The 22,602-nt window shown below is 37.1% G+C and overlaps 1 protein-coding gene across 12 annotated transcripts in view; it reads right to left on the bottom strand.

Moving 5' to 3' along the window:
* RUFY3 (RUN and FYVE domain containing 3) overlaps nt 1-22,602 on the bottom strand; it is a 75,062-nt gene that overhangs the window by 22,260 nt on the left and 30,200 nt on the right. For 10 of the 12 annotated variants that reach the window (XR_006787883.1, XM_045858161.1, XM_045858160.1 and 7 more), the window contains exons 2-6: nt 6,747-6,920; nt 5,787-5,904; nt 4,854-4,955; nt 2,044-2,167; nt 801-862 (exon numbers count right to left, since the gene is read on the bottom strand). Coding sequence is in view for 11 of the 12 variants with exons in the window: in XM_045858161.1 (XP_045714117.1) it covers nt 801-862; nt 2,044-2,167; nt 4,854-4,955; nt 5,787-5,904; nt 6,747-6,920 (580 nt within the window). In the remaining variant the exon portion in view is untranslated. Of the gene's footprint in view, nt 1-800; nt 863-2,043; nt 2,168-4,853; nt 4,956-5,786; nt 5,905-6,746; nt 6,921-21,755; nt 21,810-22,602 lie in introns of all 12 variants that reach the window. The other 2 variants (XM_045858165.1, XM_045858169.1) reach the window with 1 other exon arrangement.

Below are 22,602 nucleotides of genomic sequence, written 5' to 3'. Positions count from 1 at the left end.
AATGGTTGTTTCTCAAGGGATGGATATATGTGCCTTTAAATGTCATTTGTATTTCAAAATGAATGGTATAAAAGGCTTTCATAAGGATTGGTGTTTATTGTTACATGAAAAGATCAAGTGTGAAAAGAAAAGTTCACTTCTGGAACCAACTAGCATAGTAGGCAAACATTAAACAGCCAGACTTTTCAACAGAAGATAAAATCAAGGCCACATCCCTCTACAACTACTTAAAGAATAAATGATACAATCTTAGCTCGATGTCCAAGGTTGACAACTTCAGACTAATTATGCTTTCAACTGCTGAATTCATAAAGGGCATAAGGTGTGCTTTGACCTTCAATTTCTAGGCAGTATAAGAATTAAAAAAAAACAACTTTTATTTTGAAATACCTGTAGATTTACAAGAGTTGTAAAAGTAATGCCGTTCCCTTATACTCAACCTTAATAGTAGCATTTCATATAACCCCAAGATGCACATTTAATATTGTACATTAGGCTGAGAATGCAATCCTTCTTGCCAAAAAAGACCATGCTTTCAAACACTATTTGAAGAGATGAAGCACTGAATGCCTCTTATAAAAATGTTAATTCTGCTTTCCCCTGAACCACATAAGAGGAAAATCACTTTCAGTAAGCCCCTTTTAGGGGTTAGTAGACACAATGGACAGTGTTGGCACAACACTATCACAGCTGTGCCATTAGAAATTCTTTCAGCAAGTCTGTTAGCAGAATCGTTGTAAACTGTAAATACTATAAAAGAACATTAAATAAAAAAGAAACCTGATTTTCTTTGTACATACCCTTCACTACCTTTAGTGCTGTTCCCATCCTTGAGATACATAGAAAAGTCTATAACACCAACCTACAGAGAGAATTTTCAAAATTTAATATAAAGTTAGATTCTTTTCCCAAGGTATAACATGGCTTATTCTAGACTCTCAAAATAGTTATACACTCATGATAATTACTAAAAAATTTTAATGACATTCTAATGTTTTACTTTTATTGTAATCAAGAATTGACAAGGACTGTAAGTAAAGAATCAAGATTAAGTGAATGGAACTAGAAGACAAGATAGACTAACAAGGTCAACAGAAAACTGAATATAAATTTAAAGTTTCTTTCTCTTTTGCTTATTTCAGTTATTCTGCTACTGATCCCCAATATCCACTTTTAGAAATAACTTTTAAAACTGTAATTATAGTAACCATGTACATGCCCTTAGAGAAGTTTTAGAAAATATAGGTAAACAAAAGGAAGTAATATAAAACACCCATAATCCCAACCCCCTGAAGATGACCACTGTGATATTTTGTTATTTATTCTTCCAAATTTTCACTGATGCATATCTAGGTTTTTTAAGATTGCTATTTTATCATTCAACTGATTTCTTTTTTAAAATCAACATCAAAATATCCTATTTCCTTTTCCATTTTCCCTGAGTAAAATGTAACATATTGTAGTATTTCATACAGAAGGGGTGAGACACAGTCATATAGTGAAAGCAGTACGTTTATTTATTGGGCAACGAATATGTGCCAGGCCCTGTTCTAAGTATATCACATGAAGTAGCTTCTTCATTCCTCACAATACCACTGTGAGACACATACAGTATTTCTTATCCCCGGGTTACAGGTAAGTGATCTGAGCCATTAAGAAACTAAGTAGAAAACGGAGAAGCCAGAATCTCAGCCTAAACAGTCTGGCTTCTGAGCCTTCACTCTTAACTACCATGCTATACTGACTATTACTATTTAGCCTGTGTGTATAATTTAGCCTGTATATGTATATTATAGTCTGCACAAAATATTTTTAACAGGGGTCACAGTCAAGATAAGAATTTGAAAAATATTCAGAATGCATAAGTGAGCCAAGTGGGAAAGTAAACAAACTAATTTTTTATATTCCCATCAAAATAAAAGAAAATCCCATTTATGACTTGAAGAATTTCCCCTAATTTGGCTGATCCAATCTAATCAATCCAAGTTCTCTGATAACAGAATTCAGAGTGACACATTTGGTAACCGAGTATCCTTCTCATACCTGAGAGTCCAAATCTTCTCCTTTCATACAGAAATTAGCGTCAATGACATTCAGTCCCACCAACAAACCAGCAATTATGGCTCCTTCTTCTTCCATCATGAGGGCATTTGGTTCATAGAATTCACTGTAAGAAAGATCCATGGAATGCTCTATTGTAATAAAACCTCAAGAACCAATGATATAAATCACAAAACAAAAAGAAAAATGCTTGCCTCGTGGTTGAATATGGCCATCTATAATAGCAAAAAAGTTTTAAAAAAAGGATGGCTTGGTACTTTATTTAGATGATGGATGCATAAATATACTCTAGATAATCAATAGTCCAGATGAAAGTAAAGTGATCAAAATAGTATTTTTTAAAAATATATTTTATTGATTATGCTATTACAGTTGTCCCATTTCCCCCTTCACTCCCCTCCACCCTGCACACCCTCTCCCACCCACATTCCCCTCCTTTAGTTCATGTCCATGTGTCATACATATAAGTTCTTTGGCTTCTGTATTTCCCATACTATTCTTACCCTACCCCTGTCTATTTTCTATCTACCATCTATGCTATTTATTTTATGTGCCTTTTCCCCATCTCTCCTTCTCCCACTCCCCTGTTGCTAACCCTTCATGTGATCTCCATTTCTGTGGTTCTGTTCCTGTTCTAGTTGTTTGCGTAGTTTGTTTTTCTTTTTGTTTTAGCTGTGGTTGTTAATAATTGTGAGTTTGCTGTCATTTTACTAAACCTATTTTTCATCTTCTTTTTCTTAGACAAATCCCTTTAACATTTCATATAATAAGGGCTTGATGATGATGAACTCCTTTAACTTGACCTTATCTGAGAAGCACTTTATCTGCCCTTCCATTCTAAATGAAAACTTTGCTGGATAGAGCAATCTTGTATGGAGGTCCTTGCCTTTCATGACTTGGAATACTTCTTTCCAGCCCCTTCTTGCCTGTAAGGTCTCTTTTCAGAAATCAGCTGACAGTCTGATGGGAACTCCTTTGTAGGTGACTGTCCCCTTATCTCTTGCAGCTTCTAGGATTCTCTCCTTCATTTTTACCTTGGCTAATGTAATTATGATGTGCCTTGGTGTGTTCCTTCTTGGGTCCAACTTCTTTGGGGCTCTCTGAGCTTCCTGGACTTCCTGTAAGTTTATTTCCTTTGCCAGATTGGGGAAGTTCTCCTTCATTATTTGTTCAAATAACTTTTCCACTTGTTGCTCTTCCCCTTCCTCTTCTGGTACCCCTATAATTTGGATATCGGAATGTTTAAAGATGTCCTGGATGTTCCTAAGCCTCTCCTGATTTTTTGGAATTGTTTCTTCATTTTTTTTCTGGTTTGGTGTTTCTTTTTCCTTCTGGTCCACACTGTTGATTTGAGTCCCAGCTTCCTTCCCATCACTATTGATTACCTGTGCATTTTCCTTCATTTCACTTATTGTAGCCTGCATTTTTTCATATAATTTGCCAACAAATTCAACCAATTCTGTGAGCATCGTGATCACCAGTGCTTTGAACTATGCATCTGATAGGTTGCATAGTACCTCTTCGTCGCTTAGTTGTATTTCTTCTGGAGCTTTGATCTGTTCTTTCATTTGGGTTATTTTTTTTTTGTTTGGTTGCTCCTGTTACATAGTGAGGGGAGGAGCCTTAGGTATTCCCGGGGTCGGGCCAACCCACATTGCTGGGTTGTGACATTGTATGTGGGGCAGAGGTCCAAAGAGGGAACAATGGTGCTTGCTCTGCTCTCTTCTGGCTCCCAGTCACTTTTCCCGCTTCCCACAAGCAAATTGGGCCCTTCTGGTGCTGATTCCCGTGTGGGTGGTTTGTGTATGTTCTAGGACCGTGTGAGGCTGGGAGTTTCTCCCCGCACCTCAACCCCCACAGGTATTTTCAATCAGTGGTTTGAGGCTTTATTTCCCTGCTCTAGGACCCTGAGTTACCCAGTCTGTCCCGCTACCCAGTTTTGCCTGGTTTATCTTCATGTGAATGGGGGACCACCTGGTCTGCCAGTCGCTGCTTTGCCGTGAGTCCTCTCCACCCTGGCTGCTCCACTCTGCCCTTCCTACTGGTCTGGATGAATGTGTCTTCTTTAACTCCTTGGTTGTCAGACTTCCATACAGTTCAATTTTCTGGCAGTTCTGGTTGTTTTCTGTTTTTAAATCGTTGTTGTCCTTCTTTTGGCTGTACGAGGAGGCACAGTGTGTCTATCTACACCTACATCTAGGCCGGAAGTCTCCAAAATGGTATTTTCATTGAAAGGAGTATTCATGCTTTCCCCTCATACATGTACTTGTGAACAGAAGTTCTTCATTTTAGTGTAGGACAATTTATCCATTTTTTCCCTTTTCAGGTAGAACTTTTAAATCCTGTTTAAGGAATTTTTTTCTCTCCTGTGTTTTCTTCTAAAAGTTTTATTGTTTTCTCTTCCTCATTTGTATCTATGATCCATCTAGAAAAACAATTTTGTATGAGTTGTATTTAAATTTAATGTTACATGTCAGTTTCTTGTCTTACTGAACCTGGGTGCATGCTAAGGTATCAAAAACCTTTCCTGTTTTCTGGAGGTGTTGAGTTTTAGACTTCCCTACAAAGAACCATATATATGCCATAGCAACAGAGAGCACACACAATATAAAAACGTATCTTCTTGAGTATGTGTGTGAGGTTTGGGAGAAGCTATCAGTTGAACTATGTGAAATTTTTATGAATCAACTGTTTCTGATCTACAAAAATGATATATTTATATAATCTGACCTCATATAACAAAGAATGTAGCAAGAAAAAAAGAACAAAGTTCAACAAGATGATGTTCATACCTGAGAAGTTCCTTTTTATTAATCAATGCTTTCATATATTCTGAAAGTTTCTTTTGCATTAATGCCAACCGAAGCCAAGCTCTTCCTCTGCCTACTGGTGTCCTACAAAAACACAGAAACCAAGTAACTAAAAGTAGCACAAATAGGGATCACAGTGGGACAGATGCACTTATTCTTGCTAGTGGTCCCCTAGCAGAACATGCTTACTGAGGTGCCCCTCAGAACCTCTCCTACCATGCCCTATGCGAAGAATTCTGTGTGAGCTAGAGAGACCCAGAGGGTGTATGCGGAACAAATGCTCTGGTGAGAAATTAATTGCTGAATGAGACAACAATTTAAAGGTAAGATCTGTAGGAGGCTCAACTGAAAACGTTCCATCAAATTAGTATTAGTAAATCCTCATAAATTTAGTGTGGATCATATTAAGTAACAATAATGTGGACACAGGCCACTTAGACCTCTATCTGATTAAAATGAAGCCAATTGGGAAGGTGATCAGTTCTCTTTCTCAAGTTCTGTGATAGGGTCCAGGTGTCAGTGACAATTGTTTTAATCTTGGTTTTCAAACTCCATCAAATGCATTCTTTTTCCTAAGTCAAGTCCAGTATGCCAACTCCCTTCATCTGATTTCTTGAAATTCACTAAATGATTCCCATAAGTACTTTAAAAATATAAGAAAATGTTTGGTATTTTAACATGAAGACAACTTCTCTCAGATTAATAATAAAAATTATCCCTCATAGGCATACCTCTCTTAATAGTCTACATTTTCAGTTCTCTCAAAACAGTGCCTATTCATAACAAAAGGATGCATTTTAGATTGTCATGGAATAAATTATTATGGTCATCATCGCCTTAGTCTCACTCTTCAAGTGGACAGTTAATAAGAATGTTTTCCCTAACAGACAGAACAGAATTCAATCTCAAGCTTACTTAAGTCCTGGAAGATCTTTAACACTTGCTGTTATCTCTGCAGCTTCTGGAACAAGTTTCTCTACCAGTTCTAGAGGCCCCCAGAAGGATTTATTTTGTCCAAGGAAAGTTTTCTTAGCTAAGGAGATAAAAGCAAAGCAGTATTTTAATAGTCTTTACAACATACATATGCCCTCAACACACACACACACACACACACACACACACACACACACAGCCCTCTCCCATCTATTCAGTGCTCTTTTCTGGGAACCATTCCTAGATTACCAGGTATTTCTAAAATTATTCATGGTTTTTAGAATATGTAACATTTTATGAAAATCAAAAACCCCTTACTTCCCAAGACTCAGTCCTTCCTCTCTCAAGGAGAATTTCTGGACTAGTTCTATAATGTAACAAAACATTTTAACAATATAAGTACTTAAAGCTGTGTGGTATCAGTGAAGATAACAGTCCAATGGGAAAAAATACATAAAAGAATATGTAATTCAGAAACAGGCTATCAAATATTAGGGAGGAAGAAGAAAAAGAAGCAAAGGTGAAAAGACCAGGTCCTGCCTGTGTTCAAAAGCTCACAGTTAAGTGGAAAGAGCAAGGAAGCGAGAGTCAGTCAGGAGAATGGAGTTCCAGCACTTCCCTGCCCCACTCACTGTGTGACTGTGGGAAAGCCACAGCCCATTCTAGGCCTATTTCCCACCTGTCCAACACAAAACACAGATCAGACTAGAAACTTGTAATGGCCCTTCCAGCTCTAGCATTTAATGATCCATGTTTTTTAAGCCATATAAAGTCCTTTAAATCAACCATATTCCTGTACCCATATAGGTTGTACTCCACTGAATTAATATTAATTCAAGCCTCTTATTCTTTGGCTCCACAAAAAATGCTTTTCTTCTTGAGCACATATTGTATTGTTAGGAAACAGCTGAATACAATCAGCACGTGGAGGCCATGGCCTACCTTTCAGGCCATGTTTCAGGCAGTGCTCCATCACCACGAAGAACTGCTGCAGAGGGGCGTAGTCTGAGTCCAGAGTTCTCCCCAGGTTCAGGGCTGATTCGATCAAACCCTTGATACTCAGCTTTGCCATGTTCATCAGGTTCATGCGTTCGTTAGCCATGAGATAATTAGGATCTGCAGCCAAAGGAGAAGATCATGTCTGGTTACTGAAAAGAGCGCATTTTAAAATTCAGTATAATTTTTCTGTGTTGACCTTTGCATTTGATGGTGCAAAAGCAATGGTGGGCAAAACTGTTGTTGTCTTGGCAAGAATCAAGACAGGGTTCCAAATTATGCTATTAGCTGTGTATCCTTCTCTGCCATGTACTTGTTTTATAAAAATGATGTCAATTTCTCTTAGGACTATCCTTGATAGAAACAGTAAAAATTATTTTATCAAATTGTGAGCTTTGAGTATAGTCATTTGATATTTTCACCATTGCTTCTGCCACCACCCTAACCCAGAAGCCCACTAGAGCTCACTATTCCTCACCCTTCACATTGGTCTGCTTCCACTATTGCATTGCCCCCTTATTCTCTATGCAATTTGTAAAGTGCTTTAAAAAATAAAACCAATGAGTTATAATTGGCAAATATGTTTTCCCATACAGTTGGATCTCTTTATTTTAATATTGTGTTCTTTAGCTGTGCAGAAGCTTTTTATTTTGATGAGATCCCATTTGTTTATACTTTCCTTTATATCCCTTGCTCTAGGGAACATATCAGTAAAAATGTTGCTGCGTGAAATAGTTGAGATTTTCCTGCCTATGTTCTCATCTAGGACTTTAATGGTGTCACGATTTATATTTAAATCTTTTATCCACCTTGAATTTATTTTTGTGTATGGTGTAAGTTTCATTTTTTTTGCACATAACTGTCCAGTTCTCCCAACACCATTTGTTGAAGAGGCTATTTTTACTGGAATTCTATACAGCAGAAAGAAAGAAGGAGCTCCTACCCTTTGTGACAGCATGGATGGAGCTGGCAAGCATCATGCTAAGCAAAATAAGCCAGGTAATGAAAGACAAATACCATATGATCTCACCTTTAACAGGAACCTAAACAACAAGACAAACAAACAAATAAAATATAGGTAAAGGCACTGAAATAGAGAACAGCCTGATAGTGACCAGAGGGGAGAGGGGAGGGAATTTCAGGGGAGAATGGGAAGGCTTTACAGGAACAAATATAAAGGACACATGGACAAAAACTAGGGCGGGGGGTGGAAATGGGAGGGAGGTGGGGAGGAATGAGTGGGTGCGCTGGGATGGGAGTAAAGGACAGAAAATTGTAGTTGAACAACTATTAAAATAAAAATAAAAATTAAAAAAATAAAAATAAAAATAAAACCAATGAGAAAAAAAAGACTAAAATTTCTTCCAATACACTATTTGCATTATTAGTATTAGTATTAATGCTAATATCATTATTTAAACTAAAGCATTATTAAACAAAATAATTAACATTATTGGTATAATGCAGTATTAGAACTTAATTCATAAATTTTTTAAGACTTAGCATAGAATGTGTGCCTCTCATCAAGCAGACAAGATATTCAAAGAAAGGGACTAAGACCCATGTTTTATCGACAGAATTCAGGACAATCTGGTCACTCATTAACTTCATTTACTGGTGTGTGTCCTGTGCCAGGTACAGTGGGCTGCTTCTTACAATTATGATCTCATTCCTCCTTACAATGTGCTAGAAGACAGTTACCAATGGCACCAATTTGCAAGGAAGGAAATGAGCCTTGAGGGGCAAGTCGCTGGCCCCTGCATATAGCTGGGAACAGATGAGAACACCAGAGCCTAGACCCTGTTTCTCCAACTCCAAACCCTGTGTTCATAACCCCCGTAGTCCACATACAAGTGAGTCGAAGACTCCAAAAAATGTTTACTCTTCCCTCCTGCTGACCATTCTTTCACAGGGTTATCTTGTTTGATTCTTGTGATTCTAGCATTTAACTAGTATCCCTTCTTTTCATGTGCTAAAGCAGGCCCTTAACAGTTAAGTGGTCCAAGGCCAAAAAGTTCAGACAGCAGCCTGTGGACCTGGGTTTGATGTGAAAGTTAACGCTCTCTGCGCTATGATACGCGTCCTCCCAAACATCAAATATGTCAAATTTCTACAAGAACTGAAAAAGGCCTCAAGATCTATGAAATATTTTTACTTTTCTTGGGAACACAAAAAATACTGATAATTCTATGCTCACATAATATAAACATGCCACAACACAAAACACAGGTTATTTAAATTGTTCCAAGCAATTTACTTCACACAGTATTTTCATTTAGATCTGTTTTCACAATTAAAAGAGCAGAATCAAAATTCTACACTCATTTTCTCCATTATGTTGAAGGGCTTACTGTAGATTTACAGCTCCAACTATACAAACCTTGGTTTATTGTAGTGTTTTATATGGTAACATTTTTAGAGAATACTTTATTATGAAAGTCAGAATTGGTCTATGTTGCCATTATTCTTTTCTTGCACACCAACAATGTTTCAGGGCATGCCTCAAATGTGGCTCTCTTTGCTCAGGGTAGGTCAAGTTGTCAAGAGTAGAATAAGCTCACAGGGGACACAAGTATTTAAACAACAACAAAAAGCTATCCCTGAATAACAGCTGTGAAGTACAAATTCATCAGATATTACTTCCCAGCTTTGTTACCAGCATTTATGGTAGTGTTTCCGACCTCCCACACTCACTGGGAGAAAGAAACAGGGCAGGGGTGTGCGGGTATGCATGAATGTTTGTGCTCAGCTACTGGGTTGTCCACTTAACACTTCCCTACAGACTGCAAGAAAATACGGTTGAAGTTGGATAACTGGTTGCTCATGAGGAACCATTCTCTCTACCTCAAGCCTGTAAATCATTAACCAATGCTGCTAGTGAAAGCATATAACCTGACTCCAACCTTGTGAGAACCAGTCACCTGGGGAGAGCTGCATTTGAATTATGTGCAACATTCGATGCCTTAGGATTTTTTTCCAGAAGGAGCGATAGATTTCTACTAGCTCTTCTATATTGCCTCATCTCATTTGTCTCATAATCAGTAGCAGAAATGTTCAAGATGTCTGGTTGGGGTCTCGGGCACATAATCTACAGAAAGATGGAACTAGTACCTAGGAAATTAAATTTCTAATACCTTGGACTCCATTGGTATGGTGCTAGACCCTATCTGAACTAAGCTGAATCCAACACAAACAACCTACCCATTCTTTAGAAATTACTTCTCTTAACCTTGGAACTACCAACATTTTGGGTCATAATTTTTCTTTTGGGGGAGGCAGGGTTGGGGAGGAGGGTGCTGTTCTGTGAATCAAGTTTAGCAGCAACTTAGACCTCTACCCACTAGATGGCAGTAGCACGCCCCAATAACGACAACCGCAATTGTCTTCAGATCTCCAGATACTGCAGTGTCTGCAGGGAGACAAAATCAGGTTCTCTCCCTGTTGACAACTGCTGCTCTAAAGAAATATTTAAAAAGTCAAACAAAAATCAGGGTAATTTGACACTTACACATAAGCCCTCAAAAGAATTACTGCTCAATATTATTTAATTAAAGTATAAGTTAAACATAATTTAATACATATTACCAACATTTTTGTGTTGCATAGTATACAAGAATAATGGTCATTACAAATAATTTTTTTCTTCTTCACAAAAATTTTAATTATGTTTCCTGGTTAGGTACTAAATGAAACTACTGAAAATAATTAGTACTTAACATTAATTATTATTTTTTAAATTTTATAATATTGGCTACTAACTATGAATACTGTCATTAACTTAATTTGTCACAGAATAAGAAATTCTCGATTCAATTAATTTGATGTCTTGACTTGTACTAAGGAATAAAATGATTTTGTGGAACTAATTATATGCTGTTAAAAAGGGCTGCAATAACCAGATGAGAGCATGAAGGGACCTCTGAGAAATTGGTAGAGTTCTATTTTTTGATATGCATATTAGTTATGTGAAATTGTTGAGTGTGTGAAAATTCATTGAACTGACTACCTATGTGATCTTTTCTGTAAATTTTATACTTTGAACTATAAAAAGTTAGAGTTTTATGTTGTATAAGTCAGAAAACTATTTTTTAAAAAATGCATGAATTTCACAATATCATTAGTCATACTTTTTTCTACAAGAAAAAATCATTAAAATTTTAATGTTCACAATGTTACCATTTAAGACTATTAATTTCAAAACTAAACTTTTGTTCATTCATTCATTCATTTTCTTCAATTAATATTGAATATATACTGGGTATTAGGTACTGTATTTAATGTTGAATTCAGAGATAGAAGACCTAGTCCCTGACACTGAAGTGCTTACTATTTATCAAACTTGGGTAATAGAGAAGCCTGGAGAATAAAACAGGGAAGCTTACAGAGAACACTTGAAATTTCAGGATAAAATATCACTTGTGACAAACATCAATCTTATTCCAGGACAAGTAAATTAAAATGATATATTAAATCAAATATAATGCCTACTGTATGAAATCAAATGTAAATTTTATATATATTTTTAAGGCTAAGCCAGGAAACATGGTATTAACATAGCATTTCAGGCAGGCTGCAAGTCCAATACAATTGCCTCTGCCACTGACGTGTTTCCATGGAAAAGTTTGAGAGGCACTGCAAACATACGGCAGTAACACTAACAAAAATATGAATAGGACACCATGGGAATATGTATAGAAAAAAGCTACCTGACTCAGCCCTCTATTTTTTCATTCAGATTTAAGGGGCAGGTATGTACTCATATATATAAGTTCTCAGAGTATGAGGATTTTTAAAAACTTGCGTTTATATACTGTACAGAATTTTAAGGAAATCAAAACCTATCCATTAACATGGCTATTAACATTGTACTGAGGGTGGCAGAACAATGCAATCAAAGACAAAGAAAATGGAAACACATAAACTATAAAAGAGTAGATCAAATATTATTGCACACAATCTGATTTTACACCCAGAAAATCGAACAAAATAAACTAAAATCTCTAGGAAAATACAGTAATTCACAGAGGTAGCAGAGGACAAAATTCACATGTAGGAATCACTAAGTGCCATATATTTTACTAATAGAGGGTGAGACTTTTCAGTTCAACCTTCAGGACAGAAATTCATCAGGCAAGGAAGGGGCAGGAGCAGAGCTGTGAAGGGAGTTGGAAGGAAGGAACTGTTTAGGTAGACACGGAAGTGGGAAAAAACATGGCACAGTAAGAAAAATAAGATAAAAAATGCCAGAGATTTGTGATGCACATTAGTGCTGTGGGCTGAGGTTAGGGAAGTAGATTCAGAGATTGCTAAGAACCTAGTTTAAGGAGTGCAGATTTTACCTTGAAGCCAGTAAAGATTTTGATGTGAGGTATCACAGATTTGAAATTTGGAGAAGCCTTTCTAGCAGCCTTGTGGAAGACATGTTAGAAGGATGCAGGAACTCAAAGTTGAGGGGAGAGTAAGGGCCTACTGCAGCAGTTGAGGAGAAATACCAAGGAGTGGGACCAGATAGAGCAGTAGGTGCTGTGTGGAGAAGAGGGAGTTAGCTTTCAGTGATGGTCCAGAGGCGCAATGTCAGGATTTCAAAACCTGATGAGTGCTTGGATGTGAGGGAAGGAGAAAGAATGGAGATAACACTCATGTTTCTAGTTCTGGTGGCTAAATAAATGGTGGTGACAATCACCTTGGTGGGGAACACTGCAGGGGCAGTGGACTAAAAAAAACCTTGTAGAAATGACTGTAGCTACATTAATGAACTGTATTAATTGGTTTTCCATTCAAATTTCTTTCAAGAATGTGTGGGTCTTCATTGTATCTCTTCAAGACTGCTCATTTCCACATGAAAAAATTTTAATAAACTTTACAGTCATGTGGCTCATTTAAATAGTGATGACAGAAGTGAATCCAAAGTCACAGCTAAGAGGAAGAGGGAGTCACGCTGTTCTGCAAACCAAATACCTCACCAAGACCCCATGTTACCTCTTCATAGTGCAATGACTAATGTTTGTACAGAGAAATTGTGAAAGATTTTTATGCATAATTGAAGGAAAAGTAGGTTATATTTAACATGTTAATATTAAGTATGTTACACTGCCCCCAATTCTTGGCAAAATGGGGATAATTCATATGTAGCAAAACAGCAGTCTTCAGAATTTTCTGGTTGACAGAACAAAACTTATATGAGAAAGAAAACAGTTGTCATACAGAGATTTTTCCAATAATACCTAACATGATTAATAAGAGGTTTAAAATGACAAACTAACAGAGAGGTACAGAAAGGCAAGCTTACTCTATGTTCAGAATGACTGAAGATCAGTAATTCCTAAATAAGGTTCAGGAATTCCTATTTTGAACCTTTGCTGTAATATTTCTTAGAGTATTAAACTGAACACAAAATGAGCTGTCCCTCATATGAAGGAAATTACTAAAAGTACTAAAAAGATCGTGTAATAAAACACCATTTAACTAGTCTGATGACATTTATTTGTACAAGAGAATCATGAACTTTTACTCAATCCTCATTTAAAAGTAATCAATAGAATCTTAGGACTCTTAAATGATCAGATCCAGTATCCAGAGTACATATATAAAGCTACTCTTACAATTCAACAATTAAAGGCAACTCAGTTAAAAAGAACGGGCAAAGGATTTGAATAGACACTTCTCCAGCAGATGTACTGTACAAATGGCTAATAAGCACATGCAAAGATGCTCATTAGGGAAAAGCAAATCAAAACCACACAATGAGATACCACTATGATGAGATAATAATATTAAAAGTTAAAACAGAAAATAACAAGTGTTGATGAAAATGTGGAGAAAGTGGAACCCTGGTGCATTGCTGATAGAAGTATAAAATGGTGCAATTGTTTTTGAAAAAATAGTCTGTCAGTTTCCCAAAAGGTTAAATCACATGACCTTTAAAGGTTAAACCATGGTTACCATATGATCCACAAATTCCAATTTTGGGTATATACCCAAGAGAAATGAAAACATACATTCACATCAAACTCATACATGAATGTTCATTGCAACTTTATTCATAACAGCTAAAATGAAAACAACCCAAATGATCTATAAAATGAGATATGTATAGTGGATTATTATTTAGCAGTAACAAGGAATAAAGCAATGATACATGGAGTCCACAGTGAGTCACCCATGGTGTGCCTCTATGGTATGCAGATTGTTCTGAGCTAAAGCCAACTTCAGCTGCAGACTCAAGAGAAACTTCTGCCCCTCCCTTTAACTACCTAAACAAATTTGAGATAATCAGTGACAACATTTTAGACCCCCCACCCTGGCCAGGCACTTTTATTTACTAAACATCTGCTCTTCTTATCTTCCTCCACTGACCCTTTGAAGCCCTCAAGGTGAATAACCTCATCCCCAGCTCAGAATGTCGTGCATACCTGTATCCCCGTTTCTATTCTGAACCTTTCTTGCATGTGGGGCCTCTGACTTTCTCATGTAGGCGGGGTTCCCATACCTAAGTATGTATTAAATTTGGTTATTTTCTCTTGCTAATCTGTCTCATGTCTATTTATCAGACCAGCCAGAACCCTGAGTAGAGGAAAGTGTGTTCCTCCCCCAGTTACATGCCACAATATTGATGAACCTCAAAAACATGCTGAGCAACAGAAGTCAGGCACAAAAGGCTCCATATTTAATGATTTTGTTTACACAGAATATCCAGAATAGGCAAATCTATAGAAACAGAAAGTAGGTTAGTAGTTACTGGAACTGAGAGAAAGAGGGTGACAGGGACTGAATCCTAATGCGTGTAGTTTCTTTGTAGTGATGAAAATATTCTGGGATAAGAAAGTGATAATGGATGTACAACACTGCTTATACTAACAACCACTGAACTATACAGCTTAAAGTGAGGACCCTTATGGTATGTGAATTAGATCTCAATAAAGCTGTTACTTAAAAACACTACCGATTTAACACACATAAAATGTACATTTATTTGGATCCTGATTCAAATAAAACAAATGAACAAATGTATTTGAGGTAAGCAGACTTTGAAAATGGGTTGAATATTAGATACTATTAAGAAGTTATTGTTAATTTTATTAGGTGTGGCATTGAATTATTTACCATACCTAATAAAATTAGACAATGTTTGGAGCTTGCTTTAAAATATTCCAGAAACAAAGATGTGGTGGTAATAGGTGAAACCATACTGACAAATACTGATAATTACTGAAGCTGGGTGATGGGAGTGTTAGGATTCATTATGCTATTTTTCTCTACTTCACATGCTTGAGAAAAGTTCTATAACTAAAAATATGAGAGGTTCTGCTTTTTCTTGCTTTAGGTCAAGGTTTAACTGCTAGAGTTCAATAAGAATCTCGTGCTGTTTTCTTCTATTTCTGTACATAATTAAAAAAAGTTCTTCTGATTGGCCTTAGCATTGAAATGAAGAAGCTTATTTGGTGACTTAACGTTGCACAAACATTCCTGTATATATTCTTACTCGTTCTTGGTCAGGTATTGTGAAATAATAACATATGTACATCTCTATACATTGCCCCAGTTCCTAACAGAGCTCTTAAAACCCTAGTAATTTCCTAAGTGATAAGAGGTATGGGGGTGGGGTGGGGAGAGGGAGTTGGGGGGCAAGTGGCATCTCTTATTATATTTGCTTTCTGTCCCCCGTTTCTGTAATTGCTCCAGAATTGAAAGAAAAGGAGCATCTTTTGTTATTCATGACAAACTCCTTTCCAACAAAGCTGAATTTGTGTTAATGAGGTCACTTTTGGGAGACCCCGAAGGATGGGGGGTGGTAGCCCAGGGAACCAGACTTGTGCTTTAGAGGGTTGGAACTTTCATCCTCGCTTCCACCCTCCGACTCCAGGGATGGTGGAGGAGCTAGAGGTTGAATTCAATCATCAATGGCCAATGGTTTAACCAACCACGCCTCTGCAATGAAGTATCCATAAAAATCCTAACCAAAATGGTTCAGAGAGCTTCTGGGTTTGTGAATATGTGGAGGTGATACGAAGCTTAGTGCCCCTTCTTCCCACATATTTTGCCTTATGTGTCTCTTTCACGTGGTTGTTCCTCAGTTGTATTCTTTTGTAATACACTGGTAGTCTGTTAAGTAAATGCTCTTTTAGTTCTGTGAGCTGTTCCAGGACATTATCAAAGGAAGTCATTGAAACCCAATTTACAGATGGTCGGTCAGAAGCACAGCCTGGCCTTGAGAATGGCACCTGAAGCAAGGGGTGTCTCGTAGGATTGAGCCTATACCCTGTGGAGTCTGCACTAACCCCAGGTAGATAGTGCCAGAATTGAATGGTGTTCAAGAATTGGCTGGTAGGAGAAAAACGCCACACATTTACTGTCAGAAGTATTGCGAGTAGTAGAGGAAAAACAGTATTTTTCTTTTAGGTATCCATTAATCTTTAAAAGATGTCCATTTATAATCCAAGCTTGTCCGAGAGTTCTTTATGAAACCCCACTGATTTTTTCTTCATTGGCCATTATATCATAATATCAATTTTAGTTTTGGAAAGTTTCCTAAACTTCTTCAGTTACCTTCACCTGAAGAATTGCACACTACAGAAGAATACCTAGGTGTCTGGGAACACTTAGAAATTAGGACAATAGCCAATCTTCTTTGTTTTGATGCAATGCAGCATATTTATGTGATAAGAAAAAATCCAAGAGTTCCTTGTGTTGCTCAATTTATTTCACAGAAATAATGTAAATGTTAGGGGCAACACTGTGACCTGGCACTCTGATTTAGAAGAGTTAGATCTCTCTGTCGCTCTCATATTCCCTGAGTGATAGTAGGGACATTTCTCCTTTCTTTGTAGCTCATCTGTAAAATGTTGGGAGAGACAGTCTTCCATGGACCTCTTGTGCTACTACATGTGTTTGTTTACTGGGCTATATGAACACTACAAGGCCCTGACCACTCTTTTACCCAGGCCATTTCTCAGGGTTGTTTATGCAGCTGATAATCCTGAGAGATGAGGCCTCCCTACGGCTGCCTACAAAAGCAGTGGGTTCCCCAAACTCAGTGTTCCTCAGATGGAACACAGCTACCTACTGCAGGCAGAGCATCTTGTGGAGCCATACAGGGTCTCCCAGGTGGGACTCTGGTGCAAATGGAACTAACACAAATGTGCTGAGGCTCAGGCTGCTTGCCGTGTCGTGACTAATACAGTTCTGTGTCTCTCACCTAGGAGTCTGGTGTCTTTGCCAGTATACATGAAAACAGTAACAGGCTAACATTTTTTAGCTTGTAAGTAGAGTAAAGAGTAGATCTGACAAAACCCAGGAATAATCTCTACCCTTAAATTCCTGGAATATCACAGACATGTGTTCCAAATGAAACACCAATAGTAACATAAATAAAAGCATGATAAATTTCAGTTGTAGAACTTGAGGCAGAGTCTAAATGTGAAAACACAGGAAATACTGAAGAAAAACTCCAAAAGGTGGGAATGGGTGTGTAAAGCAAGGCAAAGGGAGTAAGAATGGAAGGAAGAGTTCTTTGTGGGGAGAACTGGGAAACATGGGGAGGTTACAGGCAGACAACAGAGGTCTCTAAAACAAGAGAATTGTACATTCATGAAACGGGCAATGGAAACCATTAGGTTTTGGGCAGGAAAGTAGTATGATTAAAACTTTGTATGGGGATGATTAGTCCAAGAGGATTATGCAAAGTGAATCTGGAGGAAGAAGGTCAAAATGGCTTGCCATGAAGAACTGTACCTAAGGAAACAGGAGTCAAGACTACAAGGTTTTTGTCCTGTGAGACTAGAAACAGAAATGAAAAAACTGAGTAACTGCTTTGGAGATAAGGGGTAAGATCAGCTTGGCTTTGGATACAGATAGGGATATTTATATGGAGGCACACTCAGCATAATTTTCATCACATCGTTGTAATTACAAATTAAAGTTTGGGACTGGATAATCACTAGCATAAGGATAATAGCAGCAATCCTTAGACAAGATGCTTTCACCAAAGGAGATGGTTTAAAGGGAAACAGGTGGACACACGGTTAGTGGCCCAGCCTGGAAAGCATTCCAACAATTACAGGCTGGGAACGGAACCCAGTTATTTCAGGAATGACTTATATGTTAGTAGCTAAAGCTGAAATGGATACATTGAAGAGAGGCAACACAGGACACCAGAGTGTCCTGAACAAAAGGTCATACCCCTTAGTGCAGTATAAAATGGATTTCATATGTTCCACATAGTAAAGTCATGCATTATTTCCTGAAACATTTTGTTAATATATGTACACTAACTATGTGTGTACTGAGTTTTGATAAAAATAGGTTTTACAGTCAAAAAAGTTTGAAAAACTTTGGTACAGTGGGTAAGAGCATTAAGCTCTGGCATGGGCCTGCTAGAGTTTGAACTCAACTTGAAGTTTTCCCAAACTGTGTGACTCTGTGAACGTTTCTCTCGCTCTCTCTCTCTCTCGCTCTCTCTCCCTTTCTCTCCCTCTCTACCTGACATGTCTTTTGCGCTTGTTATTTTCAGGTAATTGTAGATTTGCATGCAGTTGTAAGAAATAATACAGAGCTATCATACACCCTTTAATCCAGTTCTCTTGAGGGTGATATCTTACAAAACTAGAGTACATCATCATAACCAGGATACTGACATTAAACTACAGTCAAGACATAGAATGTGTGCATCAATACAAGGATCTCACATATCAACATTTTATAGTTAAACCCTCTTCCTTCCAGCCCCTAACCTCTCCTAACCCTTGGCAACAACTAATCTGTTCTCCATTTCTATGGTTTTGTCATTTCAAAAATGCTACATAAATAGAATCATATAGTATCTAACTTCTTAAATTAGCTTTTTTTCCACTCAGCATAATTCATTAAAGGTTCATTCAGGTTGTTGCATGTGTCAATAGTCCATTCTTTTTTGTAGCTGAGTAGTATTTCACTGGGAAAGTTTCTTACTCTGGAGGCCTTAGTTTTCTCATCTATAAAATAGGGTTTTAAAGATTAAACAAGTTTAAATATGTTAAGTATTTAGAAATGTTTGGGACATACTAAACACACAAAAACGTTAGCTATTAAAATTATTATGGTCCTCCATAAATATAAGTATTACAATTTAGTTAATTTAAAATAAACCTTTATTGAATGACTATATGACATAGTGCTAGAAATAAGACAGTCTCTTAGATATGTTGTTCCTTCCATTTTTCTAGATGGTGGACATCAAATTTTGACCTAAAAGAAAACAGTGCATCGAACCAGTAAGTAATCTTGAACAGGTAATATTCCACACAGCTGTATTATTTTCCTGATTCAAGTAATGTCCCAGTCATTTCAGTGGTCAGAGAGGTGGGTAGTAATCTGGGCAACTGCAAATTCACAGAATCCGTTTATCAGGTTTATAATATGTATAGAAAGGAATTCAATATTTATAGCAAAACTAAAAATATAAATTATACACTTTTGTTATTTCATTTAATATTCATAATTTTCTAGTGAGTTTTAAAACTCACACACACAAATTAATAGCATATAATGAGATGAGATGCAGGATAATTGATCACTCTAAGAAGACACTCATGTTCTACTGGACATGGGCTATAGACACCAAATGTAAAACCAACCATCATTGTTAAGAAATCAGCTCACCAGGAAAACCTCAATCTTGCCAAAACTAAAAAATGAACCAACAAAATCTAACAGTTCAAATCTGCAACTTCCTAGAGTTTATTTTAAAAAGCATTTTTTTCAGGAGTCTGGGAGCTAGTGTTAACACTTCATCTATTAAAACGCCAACTGTTATGACATCCATAGAACAGATAAGAAATAGCTGAAACAGCTCGGCAGTGAAGGGCCCCTGAAACACTCTGAGCCTGCACACCCTGTCAGCGTTCCCAGTGTTTGAAACCAGTATCTTCCCCAGACCCTGAGCTGCTCATGTGTGTTATGTGTAATTCTCCATAATTCATATTTATTCTTGCTACAAGTACTCATTTACAAAAACTCAAAGTTATGTAATACAGAAAACTTCTGGCATATCACATAACTGAAATGAGACAAAAGCAGAAAATGTTTCAAAAAAAGACAAGGATGAAATGACTCCAAAGTTAACAAATAAAACATCTCTCTTCCTCCATTCTGATTTTTTAAAAAAACTACATTCCAGAAAGCCTTTTCTATAAACAGGTTCCTGGCCAACATTACTGTGTACCACCTGACTGGTAATCTAAGATCATCAAAGTATTGATACAATTCACACCTTCTGGATTTTCTATGTGCTCCACTGTTACAACTCATCTTACTTGTCTTTTTTACTTTACCTATGATAATCATTTACAAAAATGCCAGCAAAAACAGAATTAAAAAAAAAAGGCCGACTCTCACAGTAGGCTTGATTCTTGCAGTAGTACTTTGTATTAAAGAGAAATAGAAATTTACCAGGGTGAGTCATAGGGAAGAATTCCTTAAGAAGAGCATATCTTTGTTGGCTTTTATGTGGCATTTGTCTTTAGTACCTAGTCTATTAAAGAAATCGAAACCTTAAATCTGTCTGGTGCCTGGTAAATAATAATAGCAGCTGACATGATAATAAACACTACTCACTGAGTGAATCGATGTCCTCCTTCCTTTTCCTTGTCTGTGAACTGTCAGTCAACAAGGAACACTGATTTGTTTTTTCACTGAATTAGACATAACTAGTTAGATTAAAAGCAAAATCAAAGATGTAATAAAAAGACAGTTTCACTATAGGAAATGAGATAAGACTCATGATAATTTACTCATTTAAAGTAAAGTGCTGAAGAAACCATTGGGTAGCACTGGAGACAGAAAACTGCTTTAGCTTTGTCTGGTATGAGCACCCCAGGTCTGATTTGAACACCAAGAAATTTCAGACAATCTCAGCTTTCAAGGATTTTATCCTTTAACTAGGATGATGAACATACAAGAATTAGAGAACAAGTAAAAACCCTTCAGCTCCAAGTTCTGTGGGGCGTGAGTGAATGAAAAATGAGTGTGGGCCACAGTGGTCAAGGAGCACCTCCTGGAGCTCTCTTCTAGACTGGAGGGTGGTGTGGGGGAGGGGGGGTGGGGGAAGGCGAGCAAATGCTCCAGGTGGGATGTCACAGGAACTCGGCAGGAGACTGCCGTGGGCACTCATGCAGTCGGTGAAAGGACAGATGGGCAGAGTGGTGGGTGGGTGTGCACTGAAGCCGGCGACCTTTAATTGCCCAGGCAAAGTGCAAGAATGTAAAATGACATAGCAAAGTGGAGCCAAACTTCAACTTTTCTATTTTTACTTTAAAATGTGTAAATCATCTTGAGCTCCCCAAAATAAAGTGCCAATCACAGAAGACACAATTATTGGTTTGGGAAACCTTCATATATCAGAACATATGTGCAAGTTTTCAAAGTTAATTCGAAGCTTCAGGTACTTAATGTCAGGGAAACCTACAAAGCAGTGCAGCATTCCAGACCAATACTTTAGATTACCACTGTGGGATTCATGGAAATACACACACACACACACACACATACATGTAAAAATAAATATGTGTATATAAAATAAATATGTACATACATTTTCATGAATGATAAAAACTTCTATCTTCACAACATATAAATGAAAAACAGCCACAGAAAAACTATATATTAATCTTGAAATAAAGTTCCGTTTGAACATGTCATTTAACAAATATTCTAAGGGAGCAATATAAATATAAATTAATGCCACTGTACTTGAACCCACACAGATGAAGATTTTAAATGCAGGACTCTGAGAACCCTAATCCTGTATAAAGTAGCTATATGAAAAATCTGGCAAATACGCTTACTGCTCCAGTTATTGCCCTGGGAAGTAAAACCTAAAGCTGACATTCCCTCTTATGAGAAACAATAAAAAGGTGGTTAGAAAATTTTTTTAAAAAGAAAGCAAGAAAAAAAGCTGAAAGATGTTGGTGTGGCACGCACCTTCTGTATCATCGCGCATTTGCTCCACCAAATCTGTCAAATCCTCCCAAGAGTCTTTGCAAACGGCAAAAAGAAAGGAAAAGAAAGATAAAGTGTCATGCAGGCCAAGAAAGAAAAGTGCTATTAAAAACAAGGTTTCAAAAGGGATAACTGAAAGGGAGATTCCCAGAATTCCTTCCACTTCACCCAGAGATTAACAGTGAAAAGGGCAGGGAGTACACCCAAGGAGGGACACGACACTGAGCAAAGGTATCACCTCTATTAAATATATTGCAAAGCTAAGATTAATAATTTCAAAGTTCTTAATAAAAGGAAACAAAGATTCACAACCCATAAAAAAGTAATGCAGATTTTTTCCCCCACTGAAAATCAAGATTAGGCTCTTTGCATTCTAAGTGTATACAATGTTGATCTCATTCAACATTTATTTTGATCACTTCAGTGAAGCTGAAATACATGTGGAATATTTTTTTAGACTCAGGACAAGTATCATGATGCAAACTAGTGACTCTTCTTAAAATAACCAAAGAAAAATCCAAGTACCTTTGCCAGTTCCCTCTACCCCCCAGTTTTCCCTTCTCACCCTTCTCCAAAAAATGTATAGCAGAAGATGCTGCTTTGAAGACTGACAAAATTATCACTTATAATTCAATAAATACAGATGTTTATTCTATTGAAAGCATAGTACTCTACAAATTCAGTGTTTTTGTGTATGGAATATTCCATATGAGGCAAAAGGACAGGAGAGAATGTGAAAATTACAAATATAATAGATATTTCCATCTCAAAGCTATAAGATCACGATCTATTCTGAACCTATAGAAAATTTTTAAAAAGTGGATTAGCT

This window comes from Phyllostomus hastatus, unplaced genomic scaffold (assembly GCF_019186645.2).
Source record: "Phyllostomus hastatus isolate PE091 unplaced genomic scaffold, TTU_PhHast_1.1 phas_scaffold_1674, whole genome shotgun sequence".
NCBI classification, from domain to species: Eukaryota; Metazoa; Chordata; class Mammalia; order Chiroptera; family Phyllostomidae; genus Phyllostomus; species Phyllostomus hastatus.
The sequence above is the reverse complement of the archived record's forward strand: the minus strand, read 5'-3'. Positions and strand labels throughout refer to the sequence as shown.